The sequence below is a fragment of the Zootoca vivipara genome, chromosome 7, assembly GCF_963506605.1.
Source record: "Zootoca vivipara chromosome 7, rZooViv1.1, whole genome shotgun sequence".
In the NCBI taxonomy this organism is placed as follows: domain Eukaryota; kingdom Metazoa; phylum Chordata; class Lepidosauria; order Squamata; family Lacertidae; genus Zootoca; species Zootoca vivipara.
This window is the reverse complement of record NC_083282.1, coordinates 34,832,648-34,849,465: the sequence shown is the minus strand read 5'-3', so window position 1 is coordinate 34,849,465 and position 16,818 is coordinate 34,832,648. Positions and strand designations below refer to the sequence as shown.

The following is a 16,818-nucleotide window of genomic DNA, read 5'->3' as shown; positions in this document are numbered from 1 at the left end:
TGGTCTGGTCGGGCCCTTCTTATGTTCTTAATTATTTGTGGAAGACTATCAAGTTGCATCTGGGACCCAGGTGGCTCTGTGGGTTAAACCACTGAGCCTAGGGCTTGCTGATCAGAAGGTCAGCGGTTCGAATCCCTGTGGCGGGGTGAGCTCCCGTTGCTCGGTCCCAGCTCCTGCCAACCTAGCAGTTCGAAAGCACATCAAAATGCAAGTAGATAAATAGGAACCGCTATAGCGGGAAGGTAAACGGCGTTTCCGTGTGCTGCTCTGGTTCGCCAGAAGTGGCTTTGTCATGCTGGCCACATGATCTGGAAACTATACGCCGGCTCCCTCGGCCAATAATGCGAGATGAGCGCGCAACCCCAGAGTCGGTCACGACTGGACCTAATGGTCAGGGGTCCCTTTACCTTTACTTTATCAAGTTGCAGGAGGCCCATACCTCTCCCTATGGATCTCCAAATAATCTTACCTTTATTTGTTTTTGTGACTCAGTTCAGTGTTCCTTTAGTTCACTGGCTCTATAGATAATGGCTTTTGGTGGCATAGAGGACTAAATGGGCAGTATTGTTTTGCTGCCTTCAAACAACTGAGTATCTGAGAAATAAATTGTCAATAAGTCTACCTGTCACCCAGCCTGGCCCTCCTTTGTTACACATAATAGTTACTGCTTCTTTTCTGTCTCTAATCACTGATCTTAGTGCCTCTGTATCACCACAAGGAGCATCATCAGGGTCAGGATGCAGCACTCAACCAAGTAAATTTGCATTATTTCACATTTTGTCTCACTAAGGAGAGGAGGAGTGGACAAGGAAGTTGACTGCTAGTGGATTCCTGTGATTTCCCCAATATTGCAACCAGCCCTCCTTTAGATGCTACTTATTTTTCCTTGTCATTTTCAATACTTGCATATGACAGGATATGTAGAATGGGCTGGTCCTGGGGCTGTGTGGGGAGTGCATCCTCATCCTTATAAAGGCCAATCGTCCAATATTTTTTTTGAACTTGGCTCTGGGGACAGAGAAGTGTGTGTATGTGCATCCCTGTCCCTCTGACCCCAGAGCAAATAATCAGTCAGTCTGATTATAATATCTAAAGGTTATAGGATAGGTTATACCCATATGGAAGAATCTATTTTACCTGACTTGCGCTATGTATTTAATGTACCGTATGTTTTGAAACATGCTGAAGAAGATTGCAACTAATTATTTCTTATATATGTTTATATATACAGGGCAGGGAAATGCACTTTACCATATAGTTTTGCCCACAAACTCACAGAAACTCTATGAAGATCTAATTTGAAGTTCAAATTGAAGGAAAGCAAACTATGCGACTAAATGAGTTTATTTTTCTTTCTGAAGAAACTCGAGGAATATAGGGTTAATTTTTCTTTGACACAACTTCCTTGTTTTATTTCCCTTAACAGAAGTTCTTTGTGTTATGCATTTGATAATTGCTTCATTATGTAGCACTACAGCATCCTACGTGATCCAAGAAAACATTCCAAAAAACTGAGAATGTCCTTTTTGACCCATCTGTCCATTTTTTTACTTTAAAAAAAATGCAGCATGAACAGGCTGGAGCTGTTTGAGAAAGCAGCATTTGCTGTGAATCAGAGCAGCTTTCTCATGTTAACTTCATAGGAACATGAAAGAAACTTTCTATGATCCCCACCACCCATTTGAATTTGCCTGAGTGAAATGGCCACCTCCCACTGCCATCTGGCGGTAGGAGGAGACAGACACTTTCTAATCCGGTCTCCTTTTTATCTGTTGCTTCATTTGGTTGGCAAAAAGCTGATTCCCCTACCTATTGTGTGTCAGGATGAGGACGGCAGCAATCCAGTTTTGCTTGTAGTGAAAAAGTTGTCTGCATGGCTGACCCGGTTATGCCGCAGCATAAAGCAATACTTGAAGGCAGAGATTGGCATCTGAATGGTGTAGCAAAGGCATCTTAGAATGTTGTCTTTTGCAGGGAGGTGCCAATTGGGTTCTGCTTCAGGCAGGAAATGCCTTAAGGTGGCATTGGCTGCAAGGGGAGCACTTCATCATGAGCAGAGATATGTCATAGGCATCTTGAGCTAAGTGCTTAAAAGCAGTAATCCAGTACAGGCTTCTAAGTAAGCTCTGCTCAAGGATGAAGCACTCAAGCATGTATTTTGAGTGTTTTGCTAGTATATTGACTATATTAATTTTATACTATGTATTGTGTATAATGTATATACTGTACTGGTAATAAGATATTAGATTTTTTTTTAGGAACATAAGGCACTCCCCTGACAAGTAAGATCACATCTTAACATGCAGAAATGGGAATGGGAATTTCCCCAAAGACATACTTGTGCACGTGGCCCTGGATTTGTGCTATTTCCTCTATGCAAAACAATACATAATAATAAAAAACTTGTATTTATATCCTGCCCTCCCCAGACAAAGTCGGGCTCAGCGCAGCTAACATCAGATATATAACATTGGTATAAAGTCAAACAATAATTAAATTACCTCCTAAAAACAGGTCAAAATCAAATTAAAGTCTAATTAGATTGCTTTCTGCAGGGTTAGAGTTGGGAACAGTAAGTTTGAACATTTGCACTTTCCCTTTTAACATGTAAATTTGGATAGGAAGAAAAGAGCACAGTGATAGTCATAATTTCAGCTCCGCTAAATATACCAGTAATTTTATCTCTGTGATTAAAGCTGAATTCATAAAACATTTTAAAACAACACACAAGGCTGTTTTTATGTAGCATTTGTTCCTACAAACTGTGGTGAGAATGGTCAGCCATCTATTTTGTGGGCACCACTGCAAATTTTGCCTGTAGCAGTTTCAATGGTGTAAATAAACTGTTGTCTAAAGGCCCTCATTTTCTGGAGGCCCTGTGCGCTTAGCCTTGCCATGGTGGACTTTCCATAGCTGTTGGGCAGGATGAGAATACCATTCAGCTCACCAAATAGTTGGAGCCTATAGATTACTGTCTCTCAGTGCAATTACAGTTGCCTTGCGGGGTGGGGTGGGTTTAAGTTGATAAACACATGTTAAGTGGTCATCCGATTTCACACACAGATACTTCATAAAGTACTTAGGGCAATGCTTATTACTGAACTAGTCTGTACTGCTGAATGCAAGCTTCTGCTATGTGCAGAGCTCTTCTGAATTCTGCAATTAAAAGGAGTTGTTTGAAAATAAAAAGCTTCACTTACAACAGAAACTTCTCTCTTTTTGACATCACATCTCTCATAAGCAACATTATGCACCAAAATGCTTTCTAACCATAGTTAGTGACTGATCCTAAACATTTCTTCTTTCTGGGATATCTCCTGCAATGACTGGGTAATATCCCCAGAACACTAGTGTGTTGTCATGTGTTCTGACATTCTGCAGGTGACATTCATGAGCAGCTTTTGCAAGTTTAGAAGGTCCTATGTTAGGCAACTGGTCTTTCCACAAGGAAGTATAGCACAAGGAAGTCAGTTTCTGCCCCATGGTCATAGCGGGAGCAAGAAATGCTGAATAAGGTTTTACAAGGAGCTGTGGGTTCATTTTTTAATAAGCTCCCATTGAGTACTGTGGGACAAAGTTGGCTCCAATTGGTGACATTTTGGGGAGTGAGTGGTGATTACTTGAGAGAGAGCACAGGGATTTTACCAGCTTAATGATCATTGAAACACTTTGAGCATGTTGTACATTTTTAAGAAACTCCCCTTGCCATTCTTTGTGGAAATCTAAACCATTTATGCCCCCATGTGGATGAAAGGAGAATTCATTTCACCAAATTAAGTTTACATTTAATTGAAAGTCACTCTCCCCCCCCCCCCTTTGTCAGTGGGAGCAGGAGAATGGATAAATCAAGAGTTTATACAGACTTTTCATTTTTCAGAAGATCAAGGGGCTCCTGAGTTGATTTCCTTCCAGGTTATGCATTGTCAGGAAGTAGAATTTGAGTTATGAGTTATGACACAAGCAAACCACAAATCACAGTGGACAAAACAGATTTTCTCCCACCAGAAACCACTGAAGCCAAATATATGAATTTAGTGTATGTGTGTTAACTTTTGTGATTGTCAAGGACATCTGTTTAACAGTGTCACAAGACTCAATCCCCTCTCTATGCCTGAACAATACTTTTACAAAAAAAATAAAAATAGGAACCTGTAAGGCTAATACTAAAGCATTTATGTGACCCATTTAAAAGAACGAGAGATTCAAGGTTAACCGCTCCCCATTGCAGCATTGCTCTGCAAATAATTAAGTTCTTGCTAACTTTTTTTAAAAGTGTATTTCCATTGAAAGATCTGTTTGCCCCCTCTGTAGCACTGGAGAGTATCTAGTAATGTTGTCTAATTTTAAGGAAGGGGTGAACGTGGTTCCAGAATTTGGGGGTGGTATTGATTTAAATTTGCTTTCATTGTGGCTGTATTGGTACTCTGAGCAATCCACCCACATGATTGTGTGGGTAGGCAAATAATAATAATGATAACTGAAAAATTAATCATATTTACTTTTTAGGGGACCAAACAACACATGTTGTGGGAGATCTGATTGGATTTCAAAGTGTCGTTTTCCATGTTTTGTCTAGTCTTTTTAATGTTACCACTCTTCTATATTGTTTTGATGTGTACGGATATAGCTTTTCTAATATTACAGAACTGTAATATTTCTTTCTAAGGTTAGGTCTGTTTTAGCTGCGACAGTCAGCAAGGATAGCCAAAATGCCCTACAGATGTTGTAGACTGCAACTCCCATTGGTCCTGACTATTGTTTATACTGGCTGCAGCTGATGTGAGTTGTAGTCAATCTGCAGAGCATCTGGAGGGCACCATGGTGACTACATCTGGTGCATATTTCCCTCTGCCACAGCCAAGGCAGATAACTAGAGTTATTCCACTGGAATATATACAGTGTTCAAGTATTCAGCTTTACATCGCATGCTGTCTGTTGCTCAGATTCTGATGTGAACAACTGCAATTAGTATAGCAGAAAGCATCTTGTTAATAATGTTTTTTGCTCTGAAAACAATGGTGCAAAATGCAAAGAAGCAATGTGAGCAGAGCGTTAAAAATAAATAATTTCTGGGAATTGTGTTTGCTGTTGTGAGTGAGAGCATGTAAGGTGATGAGGCACATGCATTCTTGTCCGCAGGAGTCCATAAGCGCATGCCTGGGGGTGTGGGTTATCCTGCCAATCCTACTTCAAAGGGTCTCTTTCATGCTTAGCAGATAAGAACCTGCTTTGTTATCTTGCTGAAAGTTGGGCAAAATGCTAAATACGTATCTTGAAGAGCAAAGCCCCAGTCAGGACCTGCCCACACTTTCATGAGGCAAGCTGAGACAATTGCCGCATTCAGCTGGGGGTGGCAAATGGGTGCCCCCAAGACCTCTGCTTGCTTGCTTGCCTTGTGGGTTTAAGTACAACATCTAGGCCAGGCACCCCCAAACTTCAGCCCTCCAGATGTTTTGAACTACAATTCCCATCTTCCCCGACCACTGGTCCTGTTAGCTAGGGATCATGGAAGTTGTAGGCTAAAACATCTGGAGGGCCGCAGTTTGGGGATGCCTGATGTAGGCGCAGTAGCAAAGCAGCAGTGGTGGTGCAGGGGCTCTCCCAGTCACCTTGCCCAGAATGCCTTGCTCTGAGAAAAGACCGCTTGGCCCTTCCTCAGATCAATGTAGGGAGGAGGTGGAGAGGGTGCCAGTGCTTCCACCATTAGCATGGGGGGGGGAGAGGGAGGGAAAGAGGATAAAGGGGGGAAGAAGGAAGTGGAGTAGGTGGCCATGTCAGGAGCTAAAGGAAGAAGATAAGGGAAAAGGTGGCACTAGTGGCAAGGAGGAGGAGGCGTTTGGGCAGAGGTGAGGAGGCTGTGGCCACTCACATCAAGCAGGGCAATATCTTGTGCCAGCATTGCCCCCAGCTGTTTTTGTTTTTGTGCATGCTGAAGTGTTTTTTTTCAGATAAGCATTAACTTTGAACTATTCTGGAGCCCTAACCTGAAAGCCATCTGCTACAGATAAGATTAACTGAAAATCAATTACGGTAGGTTTCTAAGAATTTACTTCTGGTACTGTAGCAAACAAGTCCATGTTTCTGTTCCTGGCCCAATGTTCAACAGTGCTCATTTTCTTTTTGGTTCTTTTTCATTTCAGGCATCGGTTATTAATCTCTGAGTTTATCAAAAATCAAAAGAGAGAAAGATTGGTAGAAAGCAAGAAAAGTCACCCTACTCTGCCAAGCCCAACTCCAGGTACTTCTGAAACTCCCAAGATTTTTGTTTTTTACTTTTTTTGAAGCGACATGTGTAGGCAGAAGAAATAGCCAACTTTCCCTGAAGTAATTGGGACTGTTGCTTGTGAACTTAGAACTAAATGATTATATAATATACTATATAATAATATAGCCATCTCTTTTCACTGTTGAAGATCATGTGATTTAGATGAATGAAAAGGTGTATGGGTGTTCCACACTTCCTTCTTTGTGAAGAGCATTGGGGGGGGGTGTCCTATAAGGGCTAGGGCAAAATCCTCCTATTTTGCACCAAACTACTGCTGCACAAACATGGAGAGTTGCATTTCCAATTCCTTTCTGGATTTCTGGATTGCACCAGGAACGTCAAATGAAGACCTTCCAGGTGTGGCTTAATGCTTGGAGGGCTCATATCCTGGCTTGGAACAGTACGCCATCACAGAAAAGATTGATCTGCCAGATTGAAGAGATTTCCCAAAACTTAATTATCCATCACTGACAAATGCTTATCAGTCTTCCCTGTAACACCTCCAGAGGATGATTGCACATTCTCCCTAGGCAATCAGATCTATGCCCCAGAAATGCAAGACAGGATTCTTCCCATAATATGTGGCTTAAATCATTGTTGCCACGCTGCCTCTTGTCCTTGCATGAGTGGCAAAGGTGAACCTCAATCTTCCCTGTGAGTGCATTTTCAACATATGGAAAATGTTATTGTACTCCCCTTTAATCATATCTTCTGTAGCATAAAGATATCTGGTTTCCTCTTGTGTACTATCTGCATGGTGGGCAGATTTCTATAAAATGTGTTAACTTTTTCTGTAAAACCCAGCATGTAAACATTTTGAGCTTACACTCTACCTGATGGACTTTTGCATAAACAAAACAAATTTTATACCTAAAACAATAAATATTAACCCAAATCAAAGGTCCTACCATCTTAAGCCATATTCCCAGACACAAATAATTATATACATATTATTTCTCAAATGATCATAAAAGTGACTTCAAAGTAACTACGGTACCATACTCCTAATATACTAAAACACCATTTGAGTTCTTTGAAATATAAGAAAATTTCTCTAGCACATGTGTTAATATACCACTTTTTTAAAAATTTAAAAACCACAAATGTTGTGCTCCAATTTACTTACAGTTTTACCCCAAAAAATTCATTTATTCTCTTGTTTCCTTTTGCATAATTCGTACTATGAAAGCATCTGTATCCCGGATTACTTCTGGTAGAGTGTCTAAGAACAGGAGCCAGGATGAGGAGCAATGGGAGAAGGAAGCAGAAGATCTAGTAATGTGGTCTGCGAGTCTTGAGCACATGAAATTGGATTAATTTCAACTAATTAAACTATGATCACTAATGTAATGTAAGGTTGAGAGCAATATTGTTGTTGCAATAGAATCAAATGTCCAGCCATTAACAAGAACCCCCTACCCTGTACAGTTTAATACGAAGGAGACCACCTGCATATTAACTGTGCATGTTCTCATAGTCAAGGGTCCTCTGCCTGAATCACAGCCCCCAAAGTTCTGTATTATGAGGCTGTGAATACTGACAAATTGATGAGCAGAGATTGATGGTGGGTCACATAAGACTTGGTTGGGTTTGTTTTTTTAAGTGTTTCATTATAGATAAAGACTGCAAATGAAGTGCGCACACTTTAGCACCAAGTGGTGGTGCTGTTGTTATTTATTTTAATACCTGAGCATATAGGTATCTATGTGCAGGGTGCTTGACGAAGTAAAGACAGAGAAAGGGAAAACAAATGAATGCAGAGATAGAAAGGGGAAGAGCATGGGATTGTTTCAGTTGCACGTACTTAAGCTTAGTTAGAATGGAGTATGCTGACTAGAGGAATGTTCCAAAGACTTCAGAGTTTAGAAGAACCTGGAACCTCTGGCTTTGAGTACATTAGTCAATTTTCATCTTCTACAATCTTTTGCTCCATAGATGATAAAACATGTAGCACCAGGTCACTTGCGGCAAACTTTCAACAATACCTTCCAGCCCCTGTGACTCCAGCAAAATCCCTATTTATCTACGTGTACTTTGACATGCTTTCAAACTGCTAGGTGGGACCGAGCAATGGGAGCTCACCCCATCATGGGGATTCGAACTGCCGACCTTCTGATCGGCAAGCCCTAGGCTCTGTGGTTTAGACCACAGCACCACCCGCGTCCCTTAATATATATATTAGTGAGCATAAATGAAGGAGTATTAGCTTGGGAAATTGAGAAACAATTTCATCGTTGCTACTATTTTTCTTCAGCAGGTTAAGAGCATAATTGAGGATATCCATGCTTCTTCCACTGTACCCTTGCCAACGTATTTCCTTATCTAATAATGACTTACTAGCTATTCCTGACCATACTATTGGTTAGAAAATATATTTTCTCTTATTACCATATTCCATGTCTCTGTTTCTTGTCCTCATATAACCCATGTGCTCTGAGGCACAGCCCTCTTTCTGCTTTCAGCTCAAAATCAGATGCCTGGATGTGTATAACACATTTGGGCACAGCATTTACCAGCCACACAAGCCCCAAACACAGAATATATATCAACCTTTGCATTTGCCACCCATCAGCCAACCATGATACCAGACTCTTGGTATCCTTTCCCACTTCTCCACCATATGACAGCCAAGGCAACTTTTTCTGTCCTTAAAGCCTGAGTCAGTGTGCTTTTGCCTGCTGAGCTCACTTGACTGCTCTTAGCCACTCCCATTCATTTTGATTGGGTATGTCCAGGTGCCTTGTGCCTTAAGGCTAGTGTCTGAGATCACAGTGTGATTTGATGAGCATTGGAAAGGAGACAGAAGGGCGAGAGGATGACATGCATCACAAGATGGGGAAGCTTTTAATGTTTGACGTTTTACTGTGTTTTTATATGTGCTGTAAGCTGCCCAAAGTGCCTGGGGAAACCCAACCAGATAGGCGGAGTATAAATAATGAAAATTATTATTATTATTATTATTATTATTATTATTATTATTATTATTATTATTAGATACAACATGTCTTTGGGAGTGACAGGCATCCCTCACTGATCACTAGGGGGCCCACTGAATTTCACTTCTCACCACTGGTTCCTAGGGATATGCATATGCCACTTTTTCCTCATCTCCTTCCTAGTGAGAGAGAAATGAGTCAGGTTATTCACAAGCAGTTCTGGCCACTCTTGTCTTTCCTGTACGCAGCAGGAATGGCTGTGATTGGACATTCATGGTCATAACGTCCCCACCCAGCGACTTGGGTGGTGGAAAGCTTTCCAGTGCTGCTCCCTTCCTATGGGCAGCTATCCTTTGGCAACACACAGTCTGTCTCTCACCATGTGCTTGTGCAGTGCCTAATTTGGGTGGGCTGTGATCTCAGCCAGGATTACCAGAAACTACAGCCCGATACATGTACATTATATTTTCAGAATAACAGCTTGCTAGGGCTTCTGGTCATCAAAGTGCTTTGTCCGATGCAAGGCCTGTTTGTTGAGTGCATCTTGTGCTGCGATAATTACTTTGAAGTGCAGGGCTGATAGTTCCAAAAGATAGTATTATCACAGATTTCTCAATTCAAAGTAACAGAGACATCGGGAGTTCTTAATCAAAAGTAGGCTTTAAGCGAATGATCATTAACTCTGTGAGCAGAACCAGGCTTTTCCGTTCTGTGCATTTTTATAGGCACTATTTTACTGCAGGCCTTTTTTATGAGTTCTGGGATCATGAGGCTTAAAGAGGGGACACAGCCAGGATTTGGATGTGGGAGGAATAAAGTGTCAAGCTGAGCAGGGCTCCACATGCACATCTGGGACCATTTAGAGCATATTATTTGTGCACGTGGTGGGGTTTTTTTATTTAAGTGCTCCAACCGATTATAGGCAAGTAGCAGCTCTGCCAAATGAAACCCAGCAATGTGAATGTGAGAAGAGTAAGTCAGTGGGGCTTACCTGACACTCCTGGATACTGTGGCTGGCCTCAGCATGGGGACGAACAAACATGGTGAGGCATGCTGGTATTTTGCCAATTTCAGCATTCTCATACTCTCCAGTCGATGAAGTTTCATGATGTAACTTGAACAGCCTGTTCCTAAAAAGAGGCATCTGCACAGAACCACACCATAAGCGATTCACACTGGATCAGTTATATTGACTGGTACGCTGTTGTGTTTTGACTGCAATGTTTTCTATGCGAAGAGGAGAGGTGCTATATTGGCAGGTACTATTTGGGGAAATGCCCGCAAATTCACTGCTTTGTAGCAGCTGGCTCTGACAGTGCTACTACTATATTAAAGCATAGCTGCCAAGTCTCCCGCTGAAAAATGCGGGAACAGCAGCGGTGCGGCACCGGAAGTCGCCTCTACACATGTCTGGACATGCATAGAAGCAACTTCCGGTGCCGCGCTACCCATGTCTGGGCACCGGAAATCGGGCGGCGCCAGAACCCAAAATGGAGCCTCCCTGGCAGGTAGGAAACCCGGGGGATTTACGGGATTTTTTCCAATCCGGGCTGCCAGCAGGAAATGGTTTAAAATACGGGGGTTTCCAGCAAAAAAACGGGAGACTTGGCAGCTATGCATTAAAGAAAATTGAGACCATGAGCTGAACCACCACATTACTGTGACCCATAGAGCAACCTCCCTCCCTCCTATGTGAACTTGTAGGAGCAGGCACCTTAGCCTGCCCTCCTAAACCCAGCATGCTTAAAAAGAAGTGGTTGTTTTAAGTTTCACCATTACTTGAGAATAGACACCCATACCTTAGAATAGAGCCCCATACCATAATCATGTAAAGAAAACCAAAATTGGTGTGTAGCTGGGTGCAATACTATTTATGGATATAGAATATGAAGAAATCCCTTCAATGAAAGAAACCAGTGTATATGCACTGATACCACTTATGTGTTTATATCTTTTGCAGTGAGAATTGGATTGCAGTGTAGTGTTCTTAAGCTCAATGTCCTCTAGAAGGCACTATATCACTGTGAAATTCACAGGTTTTTTTATTCCTCTTAGGAAATACACCATTTGTAATTGCTTGATTTGAAGCCAGTTATCAGCATTTTCCTGCTCTTTTAAAATCATTTTAAAACAATACAGTGCATCTTTTTGTGGGAAAGGATGTTTTGTTCAGTATGGTGGAATTTACAAGTAAAGGACCGTCTCAAAATGTGTATATATATATATATATACACATACATACATCTAAAGAATATTGTTAAGTTTTTAATCCTGTGAAGAATTATGGCATCTAGCCTTGGTATTAAACAAGTTCTTTAATGTCTTTATTAAATAAAATATTTCAAAAGCATATACATAATAGGAGAAACACTCTGGAAGTTGCAAGAGAAATAAACAGGGTACCCAGGAGTGAAACTAGGCTTTATTTCACCCAGGTGAAAGACCCAATCTGGCACCCACGTGTGCATTTGCGTACACACATAGGCCGGGAGGTTTTACCTGCGGCAAAAAATCCTGGCCAGCCCCCCGCCCCATAGCTACAAAGGTACCACAGTGATCAGGACTGTATGAAATCACTGAATGACGTACATATGAGTCAGGTCAATATCAAGTGATCCAATTTACACTCTGCTTTGGAACATGGTTGTTTTTTTTAAGAGCCTGGCTAGCTTTTCAGATACTTTTTAATTCAATAACTTTATAAAGAAATGGCTGAAGTAACTGATATTATAGTTTGAAATCTTGTTTATTTTGTTATATTTTACTCCAAGAAGACCCATTTATCCTAAATAGCACCCAGTAAAGCAGGCATGTATGTATAAAATATTTTTTAAAAAATGTAATCCCATTGAGATCCCAAGATGAAATATTGCAGGTAGCTCTTAGAAATATTAAATAATCAATAAAAAGTTTTTGAATTTTTAAACTCATACTAATTTTTTAATCACTTGTACTTAAAAATTTGTAACTTAAAGTAAGTCCATCATGTGACATAGCATATTAAAGCCCATGAAGTTCTGAAGAGATTGGTGTTTTTAGTTTTGACGTCTCTCAACGCTGGACTGAGCTTTTAAGGTTTTTGTGTAGCTCGACAAGGCCAAAATTGTCAATTTTTTGAAATTTCAAACACTCATAACTAAAAAATGGGATCAGATAAAACTAAAAATTTTGATTTAAATTTAGTTTTGATAATTCAACAAGTGTGCAAAATATTAAGAAAATTGGATGACATAAGGTAAAAAAAAGTTGGATCACTTGATATGAAATGACCCAGTCCTGCTGTAACAGGGAACTGCAATAACATTGAAATACACATGCCTTGTTAACATTATTCACAGAAAAAGGCATTTAGTGTTAAATCTTAGTGGCTCCATTCCCCACCTTTTTAAATGCAGTCCTGACCCCCACTATAGCCAGTGCTAAAACGTCCCTCTATTTCAGCTCAGGATTGCACCCTGCACAGCATATGTCAAAAACAAATTCACATACTAGGGACTTCTCAACAAACCAATCCATGTATATACTGCTTACTTGCCAAAATGGCTTCTAAAAGGCTTACAAGTATAAAAACCAGTTATGAAAGTATTGGCCCCACATAATTAAAATACACAATTAAACAGTTTAATCAAAACATTAAAATAAGCACCCATAAATATAACGTACAATAAAATGTCATTAAAACAGCACTGCTTAAAACCATAAGGAAAGTTCAAATTCGCATATCAACAAGTATTCTAAAGTGCCCTGAGAAGGAGGCAGATAAATGGAAAGCTCTTTTACAAAGGAAGAAAACTTCCAAGAAACGGGGGGGGGGGGGGGGACAGATTTTGACGCAGCGCTCATTGAAACAATATGAGTAACCCTCTTTTAAGATTACCGCAAAGTCCTTCCGAGATCTGACAGACGCAGAGCCTCCTACTCTGCCCTTCCCTCCCCCACTCGACATTTATGAGAGTGTTTCTGTTTTGACATGGTAATAATGACCTGATGAGAAGAGGCATACTGTGAGGATTAATAACAACTTGACAAGATGTGACTAATGATGATGGCAGGTTTGTTGAAGAAAACCCAAGTACCTTGGCCAGATAGTGCTGAGGAATGCAGAGGGTGTTTGAAAGTGCACACATGCAGGGCAATGTAGCAGGCACTAAGGGGGCTCTGACCTTTAGCTGGCTCACTAGTCATCAAAACTAGATTCAGGGCAAAATAAACAGAATAGAAGCAGACTGGGAAGGCACTAGGGAAAAAGAGGGGAAATGCTTTGAAAACATATGAAGGAGGAGCAAACCTGATAAGTTGTGCGTCCTTGTTTCTCAATTTGATCCTTTTGCATGGTTTTGTACATTTTGTTGTATTTTGTGCATTGTGATTTGCTGTTATTTTGTTGATTATAGATTAGTGATTCTTTATTGCAATTGATAAGTGTAAACTGTTCAATTATTATTTGCTATTTAGTCTTGCCATTTACTGTTGGATTCTAGTGGAATATTGGATATTGCTTTGTTTGATGTAAATTGTTTATTTTAAAGTTATTGTGACTTTTTATATAGGATCTGATTGTTACTATAAATGTTTGATGTATTATTATTATTATTATTATTATTATTATTATTATTATTTTATTATTTGTGTTGGAAGCTGCCCAGAGTGGCTGAGGCAATGCAGCCGGATGGGTGGGGTATAAAGAATAAATTATTATTACTATTACTATTGCCTAGTACTATTGCCTGGAACGTAGGTGCCAGTCAAGGAGGTAAAGACAAAAGGTGAGGCCTCACACACTGGCATATGGATAACTTACACTCTTTCACCTAGTGATTAGCCTGACTCTTCCCAGCCAATCAGAAGATGCCTAGGCTGCAACTTTCCAGAACTGAGAGTGACTCCAGGTGTAGTGTAACTTCACAGCTGTGGAATGCTTCCCAATTAGCATCCTGGCCCTCTTTAGCCTTGAAGCCCTGGTGCCAACTAAGTATCACAGGTGTAATTAACGAGAGCAAGAGCCACTTGCTGAGAGAAAAACTGCTCTCTCCTGCGCTCACCTCTTTACCCAGAGGTCTGTGCTCCTGAGAAAACCAGTGTTTGTGAACAAGGCCTAATACAAGACCCCTCAATATCTCGACAACAGAGTTTCCTTCCAGAGGTAAGTCCAACTTTGAGCTGCGTTCCCTGTGAAGGGGACAGGTAGACATGCCACAGGTTTCTTTCCTCAGGGTTCACCTGCTGGTTTGAAAGTGCTTCTCTCAGTTGACTGTACCTCCGTCCCCCTCTAAAAAGCAACCACAAAATGCTTGAGGGAAGAAATGGGCTGGAGGTGTTGCCATCAGTTCTCACCGGTCAATGCTATGCACAGCCAGTTTCTACCAAGAGGAAACAAGTTCCCCACATCCTGAAGGTGATAGGCACAAGGTGATAGGTCTGGAGGGAAAGCAGTGAGTGGGCTTCCCCATTCAAAATATGCATGAAACTAAAGTGAAAACTAGGCTTGACTGTTTTTGTTTGCTTACCACACCTTTCCCTCCTCCTGCATGATGTAGTAAACTTTCCCTGTCTCGTGACAAAGTTTCCAGACAAATCTTTTTGTTTAGAAAAGTTTAGGTGATAAGTTTCCGTAGGTACTAATGGTAAGACAGTGACTTTTTGATACAGAAGTGTTGCAGAATATTCAGAATAATAAGCAGTGGCTTAGATAATCTGTGTTTGGGAATCTTCTCACCTCCCAGCATTTGCAATCTTGGACAGCACGCAGGTCACCAGATCTGTGGAATTTATTTATTTCAATTTATTGTAATTATTTATTTCTGAATTTGCAGCACTGTGTATGAATCAGCATGTGCAAATTTGATACAAATGTTTTCCTCTTCTGCCTTTTTTAAAAAATGATTCATGGGGATACATAAGTGGCCACCCTAACTGCATGGTAGATGTGATGAAAAAGGGCACACATTGACCAAGGTACATGTCATAAGTCAATAACTGACTTCTAATGGACATCATACTCTTCTTGCTGCTGTTGAAAGCTTCAGCTAAATTCCACAGCTATCATCTTAGCATCTGTCTGTCTTGTGTAACAGGCACATTGCTATAAGAACTATGTGTCTCTGGGCTCCTGGTTTCAGACTGACTTGGAAGTGATACTCCTTCCTTCCTGGGCTGATGTGCTCCTGTGAAAAAGGACCAGGGTTTTTTTGAGGGGTGGTGGTTGAGGTTTGCATTCATTATTCTTTCCATTCAGATTCATTTTCACTTAATAGCACCTTTCATCACAATGATATAAAGTGACTTTTTATATAAGGACTACTATTAAAGGAAAATAGGGCGAGGAAGGAGAGAGAAGAGAGAGAGAGAGAGAGAGAGAGAGAGAGAGAGAGAGAGAGAGAGAGAGAGAGAGAGAGAGAGAGAAAGAAGCCAGCACAGCAAATGAGACATTTCTGTGCCACTTCTTACAGACATTTGATTCAACAAGTAATAAAGGCCAGCTGCTTTGTCTGAAGTGTCACAGCAGGGTGGAAACGAGTGTGGAAGAGGAGAGAGCTGCTGGCAAAGGAAGAGCTCTGCCGAACTCTGCCAGGGTTATTATTAAATGATTAAGTTTTCACAAGAAGAAGAAAGGCTGTCTGCAGCAGTCTCAATGGCTGCAGGATAAACAGCTCAAGCCTTCAGCTAGCAGCAGCAGCAGGAACTGGAAAGGGGGCACTACCAGCCATCCTTAGGAAATGTGAGGTTGAACTCAACTTTTTTTTTTTTTAGGAAAGCTTATCTGAGCTCACCTCTCAGTCCAGACAGAGCCACTTGGCTCCAAATGTGGACACTTTAGTTGTCATGAAGTGGGTCCAAGTACTGACTGATGTCCACCTCCCTTTCAGACATTGCAGCAGTAAAGCATGTAAACCTGTTTAGCCAGAGGTGCAGTAAATTTTGAAGTGCAGGACTCGGAGCATCTTCAGGATGAACACCTCCAGGGAGAGTTCATAGCCTTTCAAAAAATCCAAGCAGCAGCATTGATCATGTGCTTGTGTGTGTATGTGAGGGGGTGGGAGATGAATATATAAATTGCACATTTGTGTGCAGTATATAGCATGGTCATCCCCAATCTCATGTTCTGGGCTACAATTCCAACATCCCTGCTGGTTTGCCGAAGGAATTTGAGGTCCAACATTCCACAATCTGGTGCCCTTCAGATGTTTTGATTTAGCATAATAGCCAATTTATTCAGGTCATCTGACAGTCATAAAATGGTCAACTGGCAAAAAAAATTGACTTTGCATGTTGGACTTTGGCTAGGAAGACCTGGCCAGCCATGAAGTTCACTGGCTGAACTTGGTCCAGTCTTTGAGACTAGCCTACCTCACAGAGCTATTATTATGAGGATAATGTGGGGGTGCCCCACAGCCATGCATGCCATGCTCAGCTCAAGTGCTCTGGCAAATGATCGCATCACTTCCGCTCTGAAAAAGTGTCCTGCAGTTGCATCTCCTCGGATTTCTCTTCCATGACTACATTCCCGTGGCTTTCCACAGGCTATCATATATTAACAACAAATATCAGTACTGTGATAAGGTAAGGGAATAATCCAACTGTGTGGTGCACACTGTTCGATTTCTCTGCATAAATCAT

The 16,818-nt window shown here is 41.1% G+C and overlaps 1 protein-coding gene across 3 annotated transcripts in view; it reads left to right on the top strand.

Moving 5' to 3' along the window:
- Positions 1-16,818, top strand: part of UBE2U (ubiquitin conjugating enzyme E2 U) — a 40,686-nt gene that overhangs the window by 16,841 nt on the left and 7,027 nt on the right. For 2 of the 3 annotated variants that reach the window (XM_060276844.1, XM_060276843.1), the window contains exons 10-11: positions 6,141-6,238; positions 7,455-10,600. In XM_060276844.1, coding sequence (XP_060132827.1) covers positions 6,141-6,238; positions 7,455-7,582 — 226 coding nt within the window. In that variant the 3' untranslated portion in view covers positions 7,583-10,600. Of the gene's footprint in view, positions 1-6,140; positions 6,239-7,454; positions 10,601-16,818 lie in introns of those variants that run through there. The other variant, XM_060276845.1, reaches the window with a different exon arrangement.